The 21,830-nt window shown below is 45.4% G+C and overlaps 1 protein-coding gene across 4 annotated transcripts; it reads left to right on the plus strand.

Annotated features, from left to right (window-relative positions):
• The first annotated feature begins 5,551 nt into the window (after positions 1-5,551).
• On the plus strand, positions 5,552-17,596 carry LOC111875351 (retinol dehydrogenase 12). 4 transcript variants are annotated; one of them, XM_023871530.2, is made up of 8 exons: positions 5,552-5,880; positions 7,431-7,531; positions 10,337-10,519; positions 11,765-11,968; positions 12,767-12,928; positions 14,441-14,563; positions 16,543-16,747; positions 17,081-17,596. In XM_023871530.2, exons 3-8 carry the CDS (start codon positions 10,408-10,410, stop codon positions 17,235-17,237), a joined length of 963 nt encoding a protein of 320 aa, XP_023727298.1. In that variant the 5' UTR covers positions 5,552-5,880; positions 7,431-7,531; positions 10,337-10,407; the 3' UTR covers positions 17,238-17,596. The 4 variants fall into 4 exon arrangements, with proteins under 4 accessions (XP_023727298.1, XP_023727296.1, XP_023727300.1 ...); XM_023871528.2 differs by having other exon boundaries at positions 10,385-10,519; XM_023871532.2 differs by lacking the exons at positions 5,552-5,880; positions 7,431-7,531 and adding an exon at positions 7,791-7,813 and having other exon boundaries at positions 10,385-10,519.
• The last annotated feature ends 4,234 nt before the right edge of the window (positions 17,597-21,830 follow it).

The raw sequence follows: 21,830 nt of genomic DNA on the forward strand, positions 1-21,830 counted from the left end.
CGGCTACGACCGTTATTCTAAAATTTCACTTCCCAGGCGGAACTTCTGAATTTCTTGCCTGAAACAGTATTAATTCTATGTAAGATTTAAGGCTTTCACGGCGGTGACTATGAAGAAAGCAGTCTTTTGGGATTTGGCACCGTGTATAAGTGGTGTTAACCGACGTTTCGGAGGAACGTATCGCCTCCTTCTTCAGGGTAGAAGAAAAAGTATAAGGAATCTGCAAGCGACAAGACCGTGAGAACGGTAGAAGATGGAGGCGATACGTTCCTCCGAAACGTCGGTTAACACCACTTATACACGGTGCCAAATCCCAAAAGACTGCTTTCTTCATAGTCACCGCCGTGAAAGCCTTAAATCTTACATAGAATTAATACTGTTTCAGGCAAGAAATTCAGAAGTTCCGCCTGGGAAGTGAAATTTTAGAATAACGGTCGTAGCCGACGTAGCGGTCTTAAAGGTCTTAATCATCCATAACATATATGGCTGAACCAGAGTGCAACCAGAAGTTATTCTTTGCTGTTAAACAGTTCAGAGAGTTCAGAGCATGCAGATACAAACACCCCCATCTATTGCAGGAAGTGAAACATCAATCTTTCACGGCATCTTCGTACGAAGTTGTTCGAGGTCCCAAGAGATGGCGGATATATCCAAAGCGTGCTAGGCGTCTGCTACGTCATAAACAACATTCTTAGACTTATTTAAAAATAGCCATGTAAGAAAAGAAAAGCAGTAAATGTATAAAGTAAAAATAGTATACTGTCAGATTTAAGTTAAGATGTATATCAAGAATCGAGGGAACACCGCTGTAATAGAATAAGATGTTGATAAGAATGTGCTACAGAGGGCCGGATGGCCATTGCCTAGGCCTTTCTTTAATTACAATTTTTTTCACAACAACAATAATAATGATAACCGCTGTACGAGAGTACATAAAAGTGACATGCAATTAAAGTGCGGTTTTCGGGCAAAACTACGGTTGGGAGTCCGTGCATTTCGGAGCGTGAACTCAAAATAAAAGAAGAACAAGTGGCCAAGAAATGGAGGTATTGAAGAAAGAGAGATCAGTGACGTAGCTGGGGAAGAAGTGACGATGGTAGCCATGGACTGCGCAAACGTAAAGAATATAGTTAACAAATCAAAGAAATGAGTTTTGGGCGCTTATAAGATCAAGGATGGAATATGGAATATTTTCATTCCATAAACTTAAGAAGAAACAATTATAGAAGCTAGAGAAGATACAGTACAGGGCAAGACGCGGAGCGCCGGGCTACCGGAGTAGCACCCCGACCAACACAATGCTAGCAAAAGCCAAAGAAATCACAGTCTTAAGCAGGTCCGAACAGTTGGGAAGGAACTATGTATTGTCAAGCAGTCATCCAATGGTCCAGTAGCTGGAAGAATTGTCAGTTCTAGTCGGCATTCCACGGAGATGAGGAAAGCCCCTCTCAGTCATGTAATCCAATCAGGGAACTGTACCCTAGGCTTCAACTACACATACGAGTACAAAAGCCTCTTCTTCGAGGTCAGGGTATCCTTAGATGAGGGAAGAGAAATGAAGGAAGGAGGAACAACGAGGAATTCGAAAAAAAAAATCCTAAAAAGATGAAAACCAATAAATATTTCAACATGGACGGCTCAGAAATGGAGAACAATCCATTCGCATCAGGTGACAAGCTTGGTTTACTCTCCAACCATGAAGATGGAAGCAGTATGTTTCTCCAAAACATCAGTGAATTCATACTGGACTACGTGGCTTTACACCCAAGGAATTACATAAATTAAATGTGTGACGTTAGGGAAAAGATAATTAAGTCACTAAAGGTCACTTTTCGGGAGAAGAAAGAACTTCAGATATTCACACAGTAATGTCTTTAACTCAGTATTTCCGTACATTACAGAATTAAAATTATTGTGCTTAGAGACCTAAACGGTAAAGCTGATAAAGTTGCCCTTGTGCCTGAATAATTAAGCACCAAGTTATGGAGATATATGGGGAGTGGAGGTACGGCTCCTCTAATTTTGACCTCAGCAGTAGATGGAGCGAAAGGTCAGATTCACCCCCGGGCGTTTTATTACAAAGAAAAGAGCCCCCGGGACCCACTGGATAGAAGGCTGGGTGGGCCCCAGAGCCGGTTTGGATATCATGAAATAAAGAAAAATCTCTTACCCCTGCCGGGAATCGAACCACGGTCGTCCAGCCTGTCGCTATACAAACTGAACTACAGACATAATATGATTTTTATCCTATCCTTTTAAAATTGAGAATTGTATGTTACACTTACGTAATTCTGACCAATTCTTCACTGTACTATCTCTGGGTTAACACCACAGAAATTAAATTCGTAATGCCCGCGCACAATTGACGTTTCACAAACGACAACGACCGCAGCGTCATCTGTTCGATGCGCCTTGCCTTTAACACTAGAGATCCGTGCTGGTAGGTCGCGCGCCCCGCGGCCGTACGGCGAACTCCCGGGAAGGTCAATGTCGGCACCATCCCTTGCTTCTCTTGTGAAGTAGGTAAGGGGAGGATATGTTAGCCTGGAGTCGAACTCATGCACGTAGCATCAAAATTAACAATTTCCTTCTAGTTGTCTTTCCACGATGAGCATGTCTTCTTTTTACCAGTGGAGACAGGGTGCGACAGACGGACAGACGTCATTGTCTATTAATTATGTATACATAAAAAAGCAAAGTCATCCCTGTAACAGGCCGTGAAGGCCCATCGGGTTGTGAGACGTCGAGGCTCCCACATTTTCTAGAAATTCGGTTCACAGATGGCGGTGAGGTTGTCAACCTTACTCCCCGGCCACCCTTTAGCCCCAGGAACATTCCTGGCACTCATTTCTGTTAGAGGCTGAGTCGACCCCAGCGTTATAATCCGGCTGGAAGTATTAGGTCGATTGAAAAAATGCAATGATCTCATCGGGAATAGAACCAGCATTTAATCAAATCAATTTAAGGCCGGAATGTAATAAGAACCTCGTGTGAAGCGGGTGTACATTAGACCTCAACTCAATGAGTAAGTTGATGCAGTATAACATGAAAAATAGGTCTATACTACAAACTACATACTCTAAAAAAAATGACATCACATGAATACTTTATAAAAATAACATGCACAACGACATGACACAATATCTGACAACAGAAAAGCCGATATATGACCAAATGATAACGGCTATCTACCACTCCACACTAATCCCTGCTATCTCCTGCTGCATCACTACAAAGGACCGGCAGTTATACGTCATTATAGAGACTAGGCTACGCGCTGGGTGGCCGAGGGTTCGGGGGTTCGATTCCTTACAAGAGCAAGCGATTTCTCTCTTCTCCGAAACGTCCAGACGGACGAGAGTGACTAGGCAAATCTTTGTAACTTAATTTCTACGTCACATGACACAGCCTTAAATTTTACACTGGTTGGAATCCGATCAGTCCAGTTTTATCTGTTTTTACACTTTATGTAGCATCACACAGAAACCAGTGTACGTATGCACGTTTTAACAATCTGTTTGCAATTGAAGATGGCCGCATGCGGTCGTAATATATAGCGAGGAAGAAACACTCTGGGCTTCCTCCATGGTCCGTAATTCTCTAGAATACAACGTTTAGGAAACTGGATCAATTTTAGTCCTCAGATGAGGGGTGGAAGGCAGTCTTCAGTGGGGTCCGTTAGAAAGAGCTAACCCCAATCATTGGGAGACACAAAGTAGATGTCTCCCCCTCACCTGAGGACGGAAACAGATCCAGTTTCCGAAACGTTTTGGTCTTTAGAATACTTGACGACGGACGAAGTTAAAAAATCCATTAATACAGAGTGTTATACACCATCGTCTGAGCCCTTCAGAACCACGTGTAAGTACCTGTTACACTCTTGTGAGACCCGTGGTATAACACACACACACCTGTGTTTAATTACTTCAGGATTATGTCATGAAGACATATGGGGAAGTGGAGGTATAGCTCCACATTTTTTTACGTCGGCACTAGATGAAGGTTAGTGGTTAGCTTCAAGCCCCTGCCACATTACTGCCTCGGAAATATCCCCTGGTACCTATTGGACAGGAGGCTGGGTGGCCCCCAGAGCCGGTCTGGAAGCTGTGGAGAAGAGAAAATCCTGCACTGCATGGAATCAAACCCGCGCCGTTCAGCTCGCAGCCCGTCGCTATACCGAGTGAGATAACCCGACTACTATATATATATGTGTGTGTGTGTGTGTTGTAGAGCGGACTGCATATTTTCATGAGCGCGGGGCGCACAGCTTGCAGACTGAAACACGCCGTGTTTATGTGTCAGCGGAAGTTTAGCGCCTGATAAGCACATTAGGCTGAGTGCAACCACAGAACTGTTACCGGAACTGTCCCCAAAAGAGCAATATGCCCTGTAATGCAGCGCTACGGGAAACTGATTGCGCCTGTCGCTTGATCGACAGCCTCTCGTACTTGGAGTCGCGTGGGAGGGGCGAAGAAAAATTATACATTTAGAAGCCTAGTAACTTTTAATTTTTTTATACTACTTTCCTTATTTTGAAACAATAAAAGTATACTTATGCTATCACCATGCTGTCTGCGTGTCTGTGTGTCTGTCAATCCCCCTTCTCAATAATCTTCTGAATTCCTGAACCACTCTAATGAAACTCGGTATGTACCAGTATACCACGACACCTGAGCCCATCTCAACGGCTACTTCATATCCCTCCCACCAGTCTGTGTGTCTGTATGTGCATCCCTCCTGTCGTTGCTAGGTAACGGCTCGGTAAAGTGCATCCTTCTTTTAGTTGCTAGGCAGCTGGTCAGTAAACACATTCTTGCGGCAACGAATACATGCAGCAATAATTGTTGGAGGTGTCGTTTTCTATGCGATCCGTGTTGCACCAAACGACAATAGGTGAATATTTGTTCCCAGAACTTCTTGTCGACTAAAGTAATTATAGAGATTAGATTAAGTAATAAACTTCAGAAATGGACAATTTACTGAAATTGTCAAGTTGAAATAACGGAACCTCAGCGTGTACCAAAACAGTTAATGGGCTACGGACACACTGGAGCAAGCTGCCTTGGACGCGCAGTCTCATAACAAAACGACTTCATTATATCTTATACAATTCGAGTTGTTTTAAAAGCGACGTTACATGAAGACCGCTGCCTTCTGGGATATAACCCCGTGTAGTCCGCTGAAAGTCAATGTCGCCCCTATCTTCAGGGCCGAAGAATAAGGCAAGCAGGAGACCAACGCGAAAGCAGGCGAGAAACAGAGAATGGGTTTGCCGACATTTCGGAGGAAAATAGAAGACAGCTCGCCCGTAGCAGAGAGAAGGTAGAGGATTCCTTCAAATCATCGGTAGACACCAATCAGACTACACGGCGTCACATCCAAGATGACAGTAGTCTTCACGGTCACTGTCCTATAACCTCACATCTCATGCTTCTGCCGAGTCACGGCCCACTAGTTGCTAACATATATGAAGGTCATCCGAGAGTGACGCGACTATTCCGAGGCAGGTATATTTTGGTGAGTTGTTCACATTATAATCGCGATAGATCGATTCAGCGCGTCGGGCACTTCAGGGCTCCTCTCAGTAAAGCGTAGTCCCTCGGAACGGAATGTTAGTACTGCATTTACACAGCCTATAATTGACATGCGTGTTTTGTTATTTGGGAAAGACACTAACAAATCTGTAGGACATTCATGAGGAAACTCACTTCACATTCAGTAGCGTTCGATGGTTGTGAAGAGTTCCATCTTCAGGAATATAAAGCCGTGTTGTTCCCGAGAAAGTCAACAGAAGTTTCGGAGGAACATATCGTCTTCAACTTCAGGGACGAGGAATAATTTCACTGGCTTCCTGCCGCGGCGGCAAGGGTTCGATCACAGGTAAGTTCATGTGGGATTTGTGGTGGACATAGTTGAACTCGGCCAGGTTTTCTCCGTTTAATTCGCTTTCCTCCGTCCATTCCTATTCATCCAAGTGCACCATATGCATTAGTCATCCTATGATGGCACGCGGTGGCGTGGTTGGTTGAGGCACTATGCTGCAAGACGGAAGGTCGCGGGTTTGAGTCCCGATGAGGTGGATTTTTTTCAATTGACCTAATCCTTCCAGCCGCACTATGGCCCTGGGGTCGACCCAGCCTCTAACAGAAATAAATATCAGGAATATTCTTGGGGGTAAAGGGAGGCCGGTGCGTAAGGCTGACAACCTCACCGCCATCTGTGAGCCGATTGTCCGGAAAATGTGGAAACCTCAACATCTCACAACCTTATGGGCCTCCGCGGCCTGTTGCAGGGATAACTTTACATTTTCTTCAATAATGATATGACGTTCTACGTCGCTGGTTCATGACGCACTTTCGTTTTCATGGCGGATGAATTGTAAGTGGGTCTGTCCCTCTCTTCGCAAACAAATACAGCTCTTTATATAAACACTGATCCTAGCTTTCAGTGATACGGACATGCATGAATATTGTTTGCATTAAAATGTTTTTAGGACCGAGAGTAGCTTTTGTTTCGCTTCTCTGTCTCCCGGCGCATAACTCAAGATATTTCTGGCCCCCTATCGCGCCTTGTTCTCTACACACACACACATTAGCTTGCAAGAAGTTAGTTCGAGAACTTCGAACAGTCCTTGATGATGACGTAAGCATTTACGTCACTATCTGATGATGGCACACCTTAAAGGATGATTTATACACAATCAAACATGAATAGTATATAACAACAAAGTAGCAAACGTTAGCGTTTTATATATAACTAGTGAATATAATTCCCGTTAACAATTCAACGGAATGTCTCATCATTTGTTATGTAAGCTTCTGTATCCTAGTAACGGAATTAAAAGAGTCTCACTGTGACTAAATTTTCTAATCACACCCTAAATCTTCACAGGCTGTCTTCTAATTCTTCTTCAGCCACTTCCAGTGGCTATCTCATACCGTGAACTCTCGTGCCCGTGCCCCAAACTCCCGGTTTGGGGCACGGGCAGTCTAACATCAATATAGACTAGCTATTCCGCTTAATTTACCCCATCCCCTAATAAAATCACTTCATAAAATCCTATACAGTTCGAGTTGTTTTAAAAGCGACGCTACATGAAGACCGCTGCCTTCTGGGATATAACCCCGTGTAGTCCGCTGAAAGTCAATGTCGCCCCCATCTTCAGGGCCGAAGAATAAGAGAAGCAGAGAATGGGTTTGCCGACATAGACAGACAGCTCGCCCGTAGCAGAGAGAAGGTAGAGGATTCCTTCAAATCATCGGTAGACACCAATCAGACTACACGGCGTCACATCCAAGATGACAGTAGTCTTCACGGTCACTGTCCTATAACCTCACAATTCATACTTCTGCCGAGTCACGACCCACTAGTTGTTAACATATACTCGTATATCCGTGAGTGACTTGCACGATCCGTGGCGTGTTTTTCAGATGAGTGGTTCACCTTGAAACAGCGACAGAGGTACGCAGCGCTCTCCAGTCGGTGAAAATACTTTCTGGGTAATTGTGTGTGCAGTAGAGCCCTTCGGAAGGTGAGTATTGCAGACATGCTCAATTTATACGGTCTGTCTTATTTACATACGTGTCATGTCATGTTGTTTGTTAAGAGCCGGCAAAGCGACTGGCTACGTGATGAACGACTGAGGGGTCGGAGTTCGAGTCCCGGTATGGTCAAGAATTTTCTCTTCCCCAAATCATCCTGACCGGCTCTGGGATCCACCCAACCTCCTATCCAATGGGTACTGGGAGATTTTTCCCCGGGAGTAAAGCGGCCGGGGCGTGAAGCTGACCACTCACCTCCATCTAGTGCCGAGGTAAAAAAATGTGGATCTATACATCCACCCCCACACGTCTTCATGGCGTAGTGCTTAATTAGTTAAGCACAGGGACAACTTTAACTTGTTATTTGTTCATATACATGGATACTATAAATGAGTCATTCGCTTTTAAAACGCTATATTTTCCGAAGTATTATACGTACAGATATGATTCATATATAAAAAGAACCGTAAACTCACCAAGTTTGTATCATGTGCACCAGTTGGCAGCATGAATTCAGTGCCTTTACAAAATGGCGACAAAGCAAGAAAAGAGTTTTTGTTTGTTGAAATATGCGAGATGTTCGTCTGTTATAGCAGTGCAACGCGCATTCAAAAGAGAGTACGGAAAAGAACCGCCATGTAAACAAAGCATTTTGCGGTGGTATCGGCAATTTAAGGACACGCTGGATTGGGCGTGTTGGTGAGGATGACGTAGCTCTGTTCACTTGGCCCCCCAGATCACCTGATCTAACGCCTTGTGACTTCTCCGTTTAGGGGTACATTAAGGATAGTGTTTACGTACCCCCAATGCCAGAAACACTAGTAGAGCTCAGGGAACGCATCGATGCTGCACTGATGACCATTGACAGGTTGATGCTAGAAAATGTGTGGAACGAACTCTACTACTGCCTGGACGTGCGTCGTGTGACCCAAGGGGCACACATAGAACATTCGTAGAGTGTGAAGAATACTTTGTGAGTTTACGGTTCTTTTTGTATATCAATCATATTTGTATGTGTTATGCTTTGGAAAATATAGCGATTTAAAAACGAATGAATCATTTATAGTATCCCTGTATTTGGAAAAGACACTAACAGATCTACAGAGTATTCATGAGAAAATTAACAGAAGATTTCCATCTTCTGGGATATAACGCCGTGTTGTCCACGGAAAAGTCAACAGACGTTTCGGAGGAACATGTCACCTTCAACTTCAGGGACGAGTAATTTCGCTGGCTTCCTGCCGCGGCGGCCAGGGTTCGATCACAGGTAAGATCATGTGAGATTTGTGGTGGAAAAAGTTGAACTCGGCCAGGTTTTCTCCGTTTACTTCGGTTTCCTCCGTCCATTCCTATTCAACCAGTCATCCTATGGTAGACGGTGTAGAGTCTCGATACTGACAGTCTCGTTGAATAAGAAACGTAAAAGACTTAAACAAACGGAAGAATACAAGTAAGTCAAGCAGGAACCAGCGTGAAGGGGGCAGCAAACTCTTCTTCATGTTGGTTCCTCTTTCTTTGCTAACTCTTCTACCCTGAATATGGAAGTGACATGTTTTTCCGAAGAGTCGGTTGACTTCCAGCGGATTGCATGTTCTTATATCCCAGAAGACAAAACTCTTCAAGCGCACATAAAAAGTTCGGCAAATAATTTTTAAGGACGACCACGAAGGTCGAGTTTTGATGTCCTTGCGAGGGGTGGCTGTGGTGACTATTACAGCCTGGAATGATACGCAGTGTAAAGTGGTTGAAGTAGTAACGAAGTTGCTTCAGGCACTATGCTATAAACCGGAAGGTCGCGGGTTCGAGTCCCGATGAGGTGGATTCTTTTTTTCAAATGACCTAATCCTTCCAGCCGAACTATGGACCTGGGGTCGACTCAGCCTCTAACAGAAATGAATACCAGGAATATTCTTGGAATATTCTTACGCCGGCGCGTAAGGCTGACAACCTCACAGCCATATGTGAACTGACTGTCTAGAAAATGTGGGAGCCTCGGCGTCTCACAACCCTATGGGCCTCTACGGCCTGTTACAGGGAGAGAGCTTATTCCGCTTTTCTGCCTCCCGGCCCAAACATCAGATGTCGCTGTCCCATATCGCAGCAAATTTATAATTTTTTTAAAAATTCGCTTATATGGGGGGTGGAGTCCAACTGGGTGCACTCGGCACGGCGGCCACTGATTAGCCTATTGTAGCCTGCCCCGGGTGATTATGATGATGGAGAATTTGGTGGAATGAAGAGTGGCAGGGGAAACCGAAGTATTCGGAGAAAACCCGCCCCAGCGTCACTTTATCCACCACAAATCCCACTTGACCAGACCCGGGATAGAACCCGGGCCGCCGCGGTGGGAAGCCATGACTAACCGCTTGAGCGCTGGCGGGGCCATTTTATATATAACTAGTGAATATAATTCCCTTTGACAATTCAACGGAATGTCTCATCATTTGTTATGTAAGCTTTCTTGCTATTTACTTCTGCTTTGTCCTGTATTCGTATCCAGACCTACATGTTATCGAATGATGCGTCGAGGCCGACGTTTAACGCTTTCTTCCACGAATAACACGCACAAATAATCAACCACTTAGCTTGTATAGTTTACTACACGTCACATACCCACAAATTATATTATGATTACTCACAGAATAGACACGATACACTGAAGCAAAATTGCATGATAGTTCGCGACCTGCTACATAATTTACTTTCGTGCGACGTGTTAAACGGCCGAAAATTTATTGAAATTGTAATGCGAATACAAATACAAATGCGAATGCTAAATACAAAACTTTGTGTAGAAGGAAGTGGAACTTGGTTTGAACTCACGTTCCTGCTGTCTCCTGCAGTCCGTCCATCCCAAACAGACGGCATGCTAAGAAGGAAGTGTCGCAGCAAGGCGCGGCTAGACGGCAAAACGGTGGTGATCACAGGAGCCAACACAGGCATCGGGAAGGGAGCGGCCCTGGACTTGGCAAGCCGAGGTAAAGTAAAGGAAAATTAATAACGAATACTTACTTACTTTTTTTAATGCTAGTGGGGTGGGACTAAGTCCCTTGTACTGCGGCCACTTCTGGTCTATTGTACCAGCCCCAGATGATAGGTGAGGGTGATTGTGGAGCAATTGGTGGAATGAAGACTGGCAGGGGAAACCAAAGTACTCTGAGAAAACCTGCCTCAGCACCACTTTGTCGACCATAAATTCCACTTGACCAGACCCGGGATCGAACCCGGGCCGCCGCGGTGGGAAACCAGCGACTAACCGCTTGAGCTATGGCGCGGCCTCACTTACTTACTTACTCATGGAGCTGAGCCCTTCTGGAGGAGCCGCCAATTCAGCAGCTACCGAATAATTTTTCAGCATTTTATGGAACCCGAGTGTTCATTACCGTGTTCACAAGAGCCCTCCACCGGTCCCTATCCTGAGCCAGATCTATCCAATCCATACCATCCCATCCTAAATTAATAACGAATGCATGAATGTATTCGCCTTGTAGAAGGTAAACTTATCCCTGTGCTTAGTTAGGTACCACTCCATGAAGGCGTATGGGGGAGTGGCGTTATATAGTTCCTGGCATTAGGTGGAGATGGGCGGTGAGCTTAACGCCAGGGGAAGTAGCCCCCGGTACCCATTGGATAGGAGGCTGGGTGCACCGGTCTGGACGACATGCAGAAATGAAAATTCTTGTCCCCACAAGGACTCGAACTCCGACCCCTTAGTCGTCCAACCCATAGCACAGTCGCTATAGCGACTGCACTTTCGTGGCTAGTTGGATGAAAATCTGTACGCTGTTAAAAGAAGAAACGTCTCTTGCCCCTGGTGGGAAACGAACTCCGATTCATCCAACTCGGTAGCCCGTAGCTCCCCACCTTAGGACTTGAGGTTTCTCTGCTTTGGTGAGGTTACAAGACTTAGCGCAGCCCTTACGTGTGATAAAGAAATGTTGATCCTCATAACAGAGAGTGAGCGAATTAGCTACCAATGAAACCCAGGCAAATAGGCTTACTCTGGTCCTGTGAAGACGATGAATCAGACCTTGTCAAGATTCCTGCCTTCTTATGTGATGCCGTGTTGTCTGGTAGAAAGTTACCGAAGTTTCGAAGGAACCTAATATATCCATCGTCAATGTAGAATAGTGTTCTGCTATTGATGCATGCAGCAGGCTCTTCAGAAATGTTTGCAATTTTCTACCAGACTACACGGCATCTCTTGTCCTTTGTACATGCAGGAGGGAGGGTCATCTTGGCCTGCCGTGACCTGAAGCGAGCCCAAGACGCCGCTGACGACATCAGGAAACAGACGTCTGGCATCGAGGGTGCAGGGGAAGTGTTGGTGGTGCGTCTGGACCTGGCGTCCCTCGCCTCAGTGCGTGAGTGCGCGCAGCTCCTGCTGCGCACGGAGAAGCATATCCACATACTCGTCAATAACGCGGGTGAGTCACAGCACGGCAACGGAAATTAGAGTGTTCTGCTTGTTTCTTACTGGTTGCTTGGCTTCACTTACTCTTCTACCCTGACTAATGAGGCAGTAAATTTCTTCGAAGCTTCGATAAAACTCTAACATTCTGCATGGCGTCATATCTACCCTCATTGTCTTGTTATTGCTACGTGTTAGTGACTAGACACGGGGATCGGCTTGATAACTGCATTTATTGAAAGCTTATAACCCGTATCTACAAACGGTTACAAGAACTTCACTAACCTATTCTAGATCACTACAGCTACAGCACATATGAAGCATTGTTTGCTATTCTGTCGTCGCTGGTCGTTGCCAGGTAGCGGTTACTAACAACGGAGAGTTCTCACGGCCAACCACGAACAGTCATTTCTCACGTGAAGAGAAACGGCAGTTATTCTGTTGTTGCCTACGTATTCGTTGCCGCGAAAATGTCTTTAGCGACCCGTTGCCTAGCAATGGATCATATTCCGTCACAGTATGTGCTGCTTGCTTAAATATTAAAAGCTACATTTTGGCCACGCACTGTACTCATATATTACGACCCAGACACCACCAGAATCTGAACTCATCTTTCCGTGACTGCAACACAGTTATTTGCACACAACTGCTTTAAAACTTCACATGATTCTTGACTATGTAGTTCATATAAAATGCATAAGATGTCATGTAATGTCAGATATAGCAATTTTTGTAACGGTCGAAATTTTCGACTGTCGGCACTTCTAGATCTAAATTCGCCATTATTCACGACTGCTCACATCTGACTCCACAGGTATGTGTTTCTGTCCCAAGGGACTGACTGAAGACGGTTTCGAGACTCAACTGGGTGTCAACCATTTCGGGCATTTCCTCTTCACCTGTCTGCTTCTGCCCAGGATCATCCAATCAGCTCCAGCCCGTATCATCATGGTATCATCATCATTTCACCATATGGGTATGTGAGTAATTCCATGTTTTGCGGCAGTGTTTCTCAACACGGGGGGCGCGTCCCACTGCTGAGATTTGACAGTCGACCCGGTATGACTTGAAGCCTCGGAAGTAAGACATCAGTTGGTAAACGTAAACTTGTCCCCGTGCTTAATTAATTAAGCAACACACCATGAAAACGTATGGGGGAGTGGAGGTATAACTCCACCATTCTTGACTTCAGCGCTAGATGGAGGTGAGTGGCCGGCATCAATTTCTTGTCTCTTTACCCCCATGGCGGGGTAGCCATTGTGCAGGCAATTGGATGGGCCCCAGAGACGGTCTGGACGCCGTGAAGCAGATAAACGACTTTTGCCCCCTGCCGGGAGTCGAACCCCGGCCGTAAAGCTCGTAGCCCTCGCTATACCGACTGAGCTACCCCTTAACAATTAATAATACCAAAAAGTATGATTCCAAATACACATTGCATGTGAAAATGGAAGCATTTTTTTATTGATGTGGCACTACGGTTTTGCTCCTGGAAAAGCGAAGTGTTAAGGGTCACTGTAAAGTTTTATCTTCTGGAATATAACGCCGTGTAGTTCGTCGATTTCAACCGACGTTTCGGAGGAACATGGCGGTTCCATCTTCAGGGTCCAGGAATAAGCCATGCAAGAAATTAGCATGAATCAGGAGCCATAGCTCTGCTTACTTCACGAGCTGACCAATTTACTTCTTGCATGCATTGGTTGGGAGGTCTGATGGGCCCCAGAGCTATCCTGGACGCCGCTGTGTATCGAACCACGATTACTCAGTCTATCAGCCAGTAGCCGAGCAACTCTACCGACTTATGTTATGCCGTGTATCACCACAATCCAGTGATGCGGTGATTTGAATGATGACGTAGGAAAATCTGCGGAAGAAAGAAACTGTGGCCTGTTTACGTACAGCAAACCCTCGCCAATCCGGTTACAGTTGAGCAGGATGTCGGATAAACCGGATCGAAATATGAAAAATGAAAAATTCTGTTCACAGTTGCGTACATATTTTAAAAGACACATGCGATTTAGGAGCAAGAGAACTTTCAGACTGTGTTGAGAGCAGCTGGACCGACTGAAACCACGGAAGAAAATACCCAAGATCGGCTCCAGCTGCATGAAGCAGACCCTGGATTTCAGCTTTTGACAGAAGAAAAAATTGCTCCACTGATTTTTGTATTATTTATTTTCATCAGCACTACCCACACTATTTAATTGTCCATTTATTTATTTTATTTGTCTTTTGGGGCTATTTTTGCTCATTAATCCGGATTATAAGTTAATCCAAATTATCTATCCTCCAGATTAATCCGGATTAGCGAGGATTTACTATAATATCCCAACGTTTGTTTCAAATATGTAAGATAGTTCATAGCTCATTCGATGTTAATAGGCCCAGAAGTTGATTAAATAGCTTTGAAGCATGTAAACAAATGCAACTATACTTCATTAATAATTTGTAAATAAACTGGTAAGGGATGGCGTTCTGCTTGGTATTGCAGATCCAGACATTCCTCTAGACGATGTGGCATGGGAGAATCGGCCATACAGCACTTTCAAGGCATACTCCCAGTCGAAGCTTGCCAACATACTGTTCGCCAAGGAGCTAGCCGTCAGACTGCAAGGTAACAACATAAATCAGCGATAATATTGTCACGGAATACATGCAGCACCAGCGTTTCCAACGGATCGGTGCAGACAAAGCATGTGACTTGTTACATACGTTGTCTTGGGAGTCTCCCTCGCTACACCATTGATGGTTGTGTAATTAAGGACACGCAGGGGGGGGGGCATTGGTTGTTTGATTACGAGGGTCGTCCGCACAGCAAAGACTGCTTAATGGTTAATAAAATAAGCGAATAAAATTAAAGAATTTTATTTCATATCCTTACTGAATGTAAGGTAAAAGGTAAAGCTCTCCCTTTGCTTAACTAATTAAGCACAATGCCATGAAGGCGTGTGGGGGGACGGTATACTTCATAAATCACTCCCATCAGTCTTGTGTGTCTATGTGTATCGCCCTATCGTTGCTAAGCAACGGTTCGGTAAAAATGTTACCGCGGCAATGAATACACGCGCAAGATTAGATGAACTGTTGGATTTGGCGTTTTCTGTGCGGTCCGTGTCGTATCAGTAGAAAGTAGGAGATTAGTTATCCGCAGAACTTCTTCTATTTTGACTTAGCGGAAGCCTAGTCACTTGAACGACCGCAGACTTGACCTGCGCCAAGTTTTAAGTGCTAATATTTTTATGTGCCGGGCTCCGCGTTATATAATTCTGCGAATATTTTCATTCTTATGGTTTTGTACGGCTTCTGTCTTCCGCCTGAATACTTATGTTACGTAATAATAAACATACGATACTTTGAAAGTCGCGTGCCAGACTGAAACCGACTTGAGTCCTGGAGCACTACCAGAGCAGTAGACGCATGCGCGACGCAAATTCGCAAGCTGGGCAGACACCGTGAGTGCTGTGAGGAGGATTCACGTCATGTTAGCGCATAATCGCAAACTTCTGATTGAAAAAAGACTTGAATAATTACTCTGAAAGCCGCGTCGTTTCTATGTACGTTGTCCATGCAGTCCTCCCATCGAGGATTATACCGATATTATGCTTTTATTTACAAAGGGGAACTCCGGTCCTTTCACAGCAAGTGACTCAACCGGCCCTAAGTCCAACACGTAAGACGAAGGAAGAGAAAGGTAAGAAGGAATAATAGTGAAGTCGGTGAAAGAAGAAGTTATGGGATAAATGAGAAACAATTGTGAGGGAAGGAAAAGCATAAGGCTCCCAGGTTTTGCCCACTTGTCCTCCTGAGAACGGTAGTATGAAACTGAAGATGTTAGGATGGTTAGAAGTAGATTTCCTGAATTATTTTTAATTGCATAAATTTGGGCAATAATTTGGTGGTTTTACACGAGACGGGATCAATTTCGGTGAATTTAAATCGGGAGGGGTGCACGAGGAACATGCCGTAGCACCCTGGGAACCATCTAAACATTTGCCTAAATTCAGAGTAAAACCAGGAGAACCTGTGTCGAGTTGGCATTCCGGCTGCGCGCTGACTTCTAGCCAGTCAAAAGGTAAAGCTGTTCCTGCGCTAAAGTAAGCAAGCACTACGCCATGAAGGCGTATATATGGTGGATATATAGACCCACGTTTTCTTGACCTTGGCACTAGCCTGACGTGAGTGGTTAGCTTCACGCTTCGGCTGTTTTATCCCCAGAGAAAGTGCCCCCGGTACCCATTGGGTTGTGCCCCAGAGCCGGTCTGGACAACATGGAGAAGTGAAAATTCTTTCCCCCCGGGATTCGAACACCAACCCCTTGGTGGTCCACTCCGTACCAGTCGCTATAACGGCTGCGCTATCCCGGATCTTCTTCTAACCAGTATTCCGGAAAACAAAACAGTATGAGTGATCAGCTGCTAAATTGCTGCTGGTCCTCGCCAGCTGTGTGATTCTTGGTTTCGAGTGCCACGGTACTCACTACCTTATATTACCGCGTGACGGCTGTCAGAGTCTTCAGTACACCTCAAAGAATAGGAACGTTTACATAAACGACATTTAATTGCACACCTCACAGAAAACACGCCTTGTTTCCAGGAACCGGAGTGACAACCTACGCACTAAACCCAGGGAGGGTAAAAACTGAGGCTCTACGGTACGCAGACGACTCAATGTTTCGCGGCGCAACGCGTATTTTCGGAATAATCGGCTTCATGAGCATGACGCCGTTACAGGGGGCCCAGACCATCGTCTACTGTGCAGTGGATGAAAAAGTGGCCGAGGAAAGCGGGTTGTACTACAGGTGAGTGAACCGCGAGGTGTTACCACGCGCTATCACTGGGATTTGAACTTTACCTATCGCCCGGTGTTCTAGAAAGACGCCAAGGAACACAACGTCCCGGAAACTATCTAGATGTACATAATTTGTTGCTTAGAATGGCCGATACTGTGGCCTCCCAGAATACTGAACTGTTCTCCTGGGATATTCTGTATAGTCCAGACATCTACACAGTCGATATACTTACTACTCGTCAAAAAAATCATTTCTGTGAAATATTGTTAGTAACCTATCACATACAAAGTGTAACATGCCTGAAGACCGCAATCTGAACATAACCTCAACATCCCGTTGCAGCAACTGCAGAAAGGATACACCGTCACGTGCAGCCAGAGATCCAGTGAGGGCCCAAAGGCTGTGGGAAGCAAGCGCTCGCCTGGTGGGGCTTGGGGACTGGGACCCCTTTACCGCAGAAGTGCTGCCCTCGGACAGTGGCGAGGTCACGAAGTTTTGAAGGAGAATACAGCATCGTGTAGCACGTAGAAACGTAACCCTCAGCCGTCAACATCGTTTGATCATGTGCAACATGAACTGAGAAAGAGAGAGATTGGAGGAACATAACATGCTGACAGTTTGGTACCTCAGTTTATAATGTGGAGGTTACCCAGGACACGAGCAATGCTCATTAGTCTGGGTGTCCACGAATGATTTTTTTATTCATGTTTGATGATAAGTTTCTTGATCCAGAGTATACAAGGGACGCAAAGTGTAATTTTTCGCGGTTAAATGAGATTTGCCTAGTTTGGAAGCGTGTACAGAAAGCAATACATTTTATCTAACTTAAGTCTAAGAATATACTATTAATATTTTGTACATTTGCTACTTTTTATTCTTTCCTCAAATTTAGGAGTTTTGTTTATGAAGTAACGGACGTTTTTCACATATATTTTTTGCTCTACCCTTAAGAGCTCTGTAACTGGGTTTGGGTATTCTCTTTTGCTGTTCTCAGACAAAATGTCCATCATTGTTACCCTTCGGACCCCGTACAATTTAAAATCCCAGGATATATGTTCCTCCGTTTGCAGCCCCTCACTATATTTGATGTACCATTAGACAAAAAATAAGAAAACTGTAGCCATCTGTGAAGAACTGTCAAAACTAAACGTGGAAGACACGTAATTTCATGGCGAATAAAGAGCGCCCTGCCACGCAACTGGGTGAACTTCCTGTAAGCATGGCGCATCGCATCAGAGTTACAGGGAACACTATGAAACACATTTTAATTGCCCCCTACTTCTTGTAACGTAGTTTTTTCAGCAAAACATGAAAGTTAAACAAAAGAAAAGACTTCAGATTTCAAGTTGTCAGCGGTTACTACAAGCAGTAGTTAGGCCATATATACAGACTCATAGACTTTTCGGAGGAATATACTTCCTCCATCTTCAGGGTATAATAACAATCCAAGCAAGAACCCAACAAGAAGGCAGAAGCTACTTGTCTGTTGTTTCTTGCATGGTTTATTCTTCGACCCTGAAGATGGAGGTCCTACTTCCCAGTGTCACATCCAAGGAGACAGTTTTCAAAAGAAAACATGTCACAGTGACGTCACATCCATATGCGGTTTGCGGACCGCTGCACTAACAGATGTGTAGTGGTGCCATGCTCCAAAAACAGTGGTACAAGCCGGCAGACGAAATGCGACAGTTCCAATGTGTTGCAGAGTGAAGGTTTGTCATCATGACACAGCCGAAGCCATGGCGCTGACTTACATGCTTGTCTACACAGCATCCCATTAATCAAGTGTATTGCTGACAACAAAGTGGGCCCAAATTAATTTATTTATTTATACGAGATCGGATTGTCTGGGACATGACGCCGTGGAGTCTGACAGAAAGTTACTGACGTTTTGGAGAAACCTGCTGCCTCTATCTTCATGGAAGAAGATTTATGGTGTCGAGCAATTTCGGTCAAGCAGTAGAGCTTCTGGCTTGTGTAGGGCTCGGATGTTGGCTGGAACACGGACTGTTCTATTTCCGTGGTTTTCTTCAGTCCGCCCTGACGAATGTTGAGATAGTACCGCAAATTAGACCACTGTCCTTCCTTACATGTCCTTTTCAACTCTTAATTCACCACCATCTTATCATCCAACACTATGTAATCCGAGCTACTGCAACCCTAGATAACAAACCACAGATGAAGTAGAAGGTAAACTTGTCTCTGTGCTTAATTAGTTAAGCACCACTCCAGGAAGACACAAGGGGGAGTGGAGGTATAGCTCCACCATTCTTGACCTCGGCACTAGATGAAGGTAAGTGGTCAGCTTCACGCCGCGGTCGCTTTATCCCCGAGGATAGAGTCCTTCGTAGCCATTGGACGTGAGGCTGGATGGGCCCCAGAGCCTGTCTAGACGCTATTCGTGCTCGTGGCGGGAACCGAACCCCATTCGTCGAACCCGTAGCTCGTCGCTATACCGACTGAGCTATTCGGGCTTCCTGCTGATATATAATATAATACTGATCTGCTTTACTGTCCTGCATATGCATGAAGATAAGGTAAAGTAAAGTAAAGCTATCCCTGTACCAGGCCGTGAAGGCCCATAGAGTTGTGAGACGTTGAGGGTCCCACACTATCTAGACTGTCGGCTCAAAGATGGCGGTAAGGTTGTCAGGCTTACGCGCCGGCCGCGCTTTACTCCCCAGGAAAATTATTTATTTAATTCCTGGTACTCATTTCTGTTAGAGGCTGAGTAAACCCCAGAGCCTAGTGCGGCTGGAAGGATTAGGTCAACTGAAAAAAAATCCGATGACCTCATCGGGATTTGAACCCGCGACCTTCCATTTGACCCTGTGTTTATTTAGGTCAGTACTGCATCATGAAGTCATATGGGGGAGCGGAGGTATAGCTCCACCTTTTTTTTTAGCTTGAATTGGATGGCGCAAGTGTTTAGGTGCAGGCTTCCGACACAACAGGTATTTATATTATATCCTTTTGTAAAAATCCTGGGAAGAGCTAATCGCCTATTTTCCTTTGATACGACACGGACGGCAAAGAAAACTACGCGGACCCATAATTCTAGGTTAATCAGTAAAGCATTCTTAAATGGCTTAAACGTGAATTTTGTAAAGAAATTCCCTGGCTCCTCCTCCTCGGGAAAAAAATTCCTCGAGGCGACCCAATCTCCAGATGCAGATATGAGTACGTAACTAACTTCATGGAGCTGAGCCTTTCTTGAGAAGCTGCCAGTTGTGCACCTACTCAGCAATTTATGGAACCCAAAGGTTCACATGATCCCTCTACCTGTCCCTGCCCTCAGCGAGATCATTCCAGTCCATATTACTCCTTCCTATCTCTGTAAGGTCCATTTTAATATTATTCATCCACCTACTTCTTGGTCTTTTTAGTAGTCTCTTTCCTTTTGCTTTCCCACCGATATCCTATAAGCATTCCTCTTCGCCCCCATTCGCGCTACATGCCCTCTCCACCTCATCCTCCTTGAAATATGAACATATGACCCCCAGAATATGAACCAGGTGTGCTACGCCCTCGCGATTCTGAGCGGGCGCTCACTAGAGATGAAATTTCGTCCGAGGGGCTCAAGCCCCAGTAAGTCGGCTTAATTAGAACGAGCGCTGTTTCAGGCTGCCAGGATTAGGCAGTCAATAGGAATTAGAGTAGCAGCCCAGTGTTGTGTGTTGCCAGACTTCCCCTTGGGCGCTGCACATCAATACGGTGCCACGTAGCATGCAGTGCGACTATAGACGGGGTTTCGCATAATTGGATTTATTGGCCACTTACAGGTCGTCACTGGCCGCGCCATAGCTCAAGCGGTTAGTCGCTGGCTTCCCACCGCGGCGGCCCGGGTTCGATCCCGGGTCTGGTCAAGTGGGATTTGTGGTGGACAAAGTAGCACTGGGGCAGGTTTTCTCCGAGTACTTCGGTTTCCCCTGCCCAACTTCATTCCACCAATTGCTCCACAATCACCCTCACCTATCATCTGGGGCTGGTACAATAGGCCAGAAGTGGCCGCAGTACAAGGGACTTAGTCCCATCCCACTAGAAATAAAGAAAATACAGGTCGTCACTACAAGTAACTATAGCACAGTCGCTATTTCCACACTTTACATATCACTACAACACACGCTTAGTCTATTTCAGCCTGCAGTGTCTTCACTAGACGTTTCCTGTTAACGACTTCTAACAATGGTTATTTCTCTGTTTCCGTGCTCAAGTCCACCCTGAACGGCACCGTCCTTCAAACTGAACTACTCTTGCTACTGATTCGCTCACAGAACTGACGTGGTTTGAGTCTGAGGCTTATGTTACCACCGACGGTCAGTGGGCCAGTCTGTCTGGGAACAAAGCACCCATCTGGGGCTTACGGCCAGACAGTTGCGGGTTGTTGATGCGGGGCGCTCTCTCGGACGAGAGGACGGGTCTGTCGTTTACAATTGCTGCTGGTCCACGCCAGCGAAGTCATTCTCGGGTCGGAGTCCCGTGGGACTCATGACCATATTTTACTGTCTCAGATTCGAGACTTCCCATTTCGTCGCCTCCTACGACTCGCAAGATCACGTTGGAGGTATTCGACCAGGCCTCCACATGGGGCAGGTATGATTGCCCAGATGTTAATTTGTTGCCTACCCCGTCAAATGAAAAGGCAAACGTTCTCCTTCACCCTTCACGTGTTGTAGTCTCGCTAATTGCCAGCATTTCTCCTTGTCCATGCGGCAGGATAACTCTCCCCTCATCTCCTTCATCTTCTTTACATTTCACGTCTTGCCTTTCACTTTCCTACTTCCTGTAACATGTCCAAACTTCCGCTCCTCCCGCTCTGGTTCCTGTTCTGCGCAGCGACACTAGAACTGATTCATTTCTGACAACAGAAAATATCTTCAAACACAAAGGCCTTGTCAACTGCTGCACCTTATATTAAACAATATAACGTGGGACCATTTACAGAAGACGTGAACCGCTGCTGGCTCTAATGACACCAACAGTTCTGCCACTGGCCACGGTAAAACGAGGGACCATTTGCAGAAGGAGTTGACCGCTACTGACTCTAATGGCACCAAAAGTTCTGCCTTAAGACGAGAACTACTGGCCACGG

Source organism: Cryptotermes secundus, unplaced genomic scaffold (genome assembly GCF_002891405.2).
Source record: "Cryptotermes secundus unplaced genomic scaffold, Csec_1.0 scaffold2092, whole genome shotgun sequence".
Classification (NCBI taxonomy): domain Eukaryota; kingdom Metazoa; phylum Arthropoda; class Insecta; order Blattodea; family Kalotermitidae; genus Cryptotermes; species Cryptotermes secundus.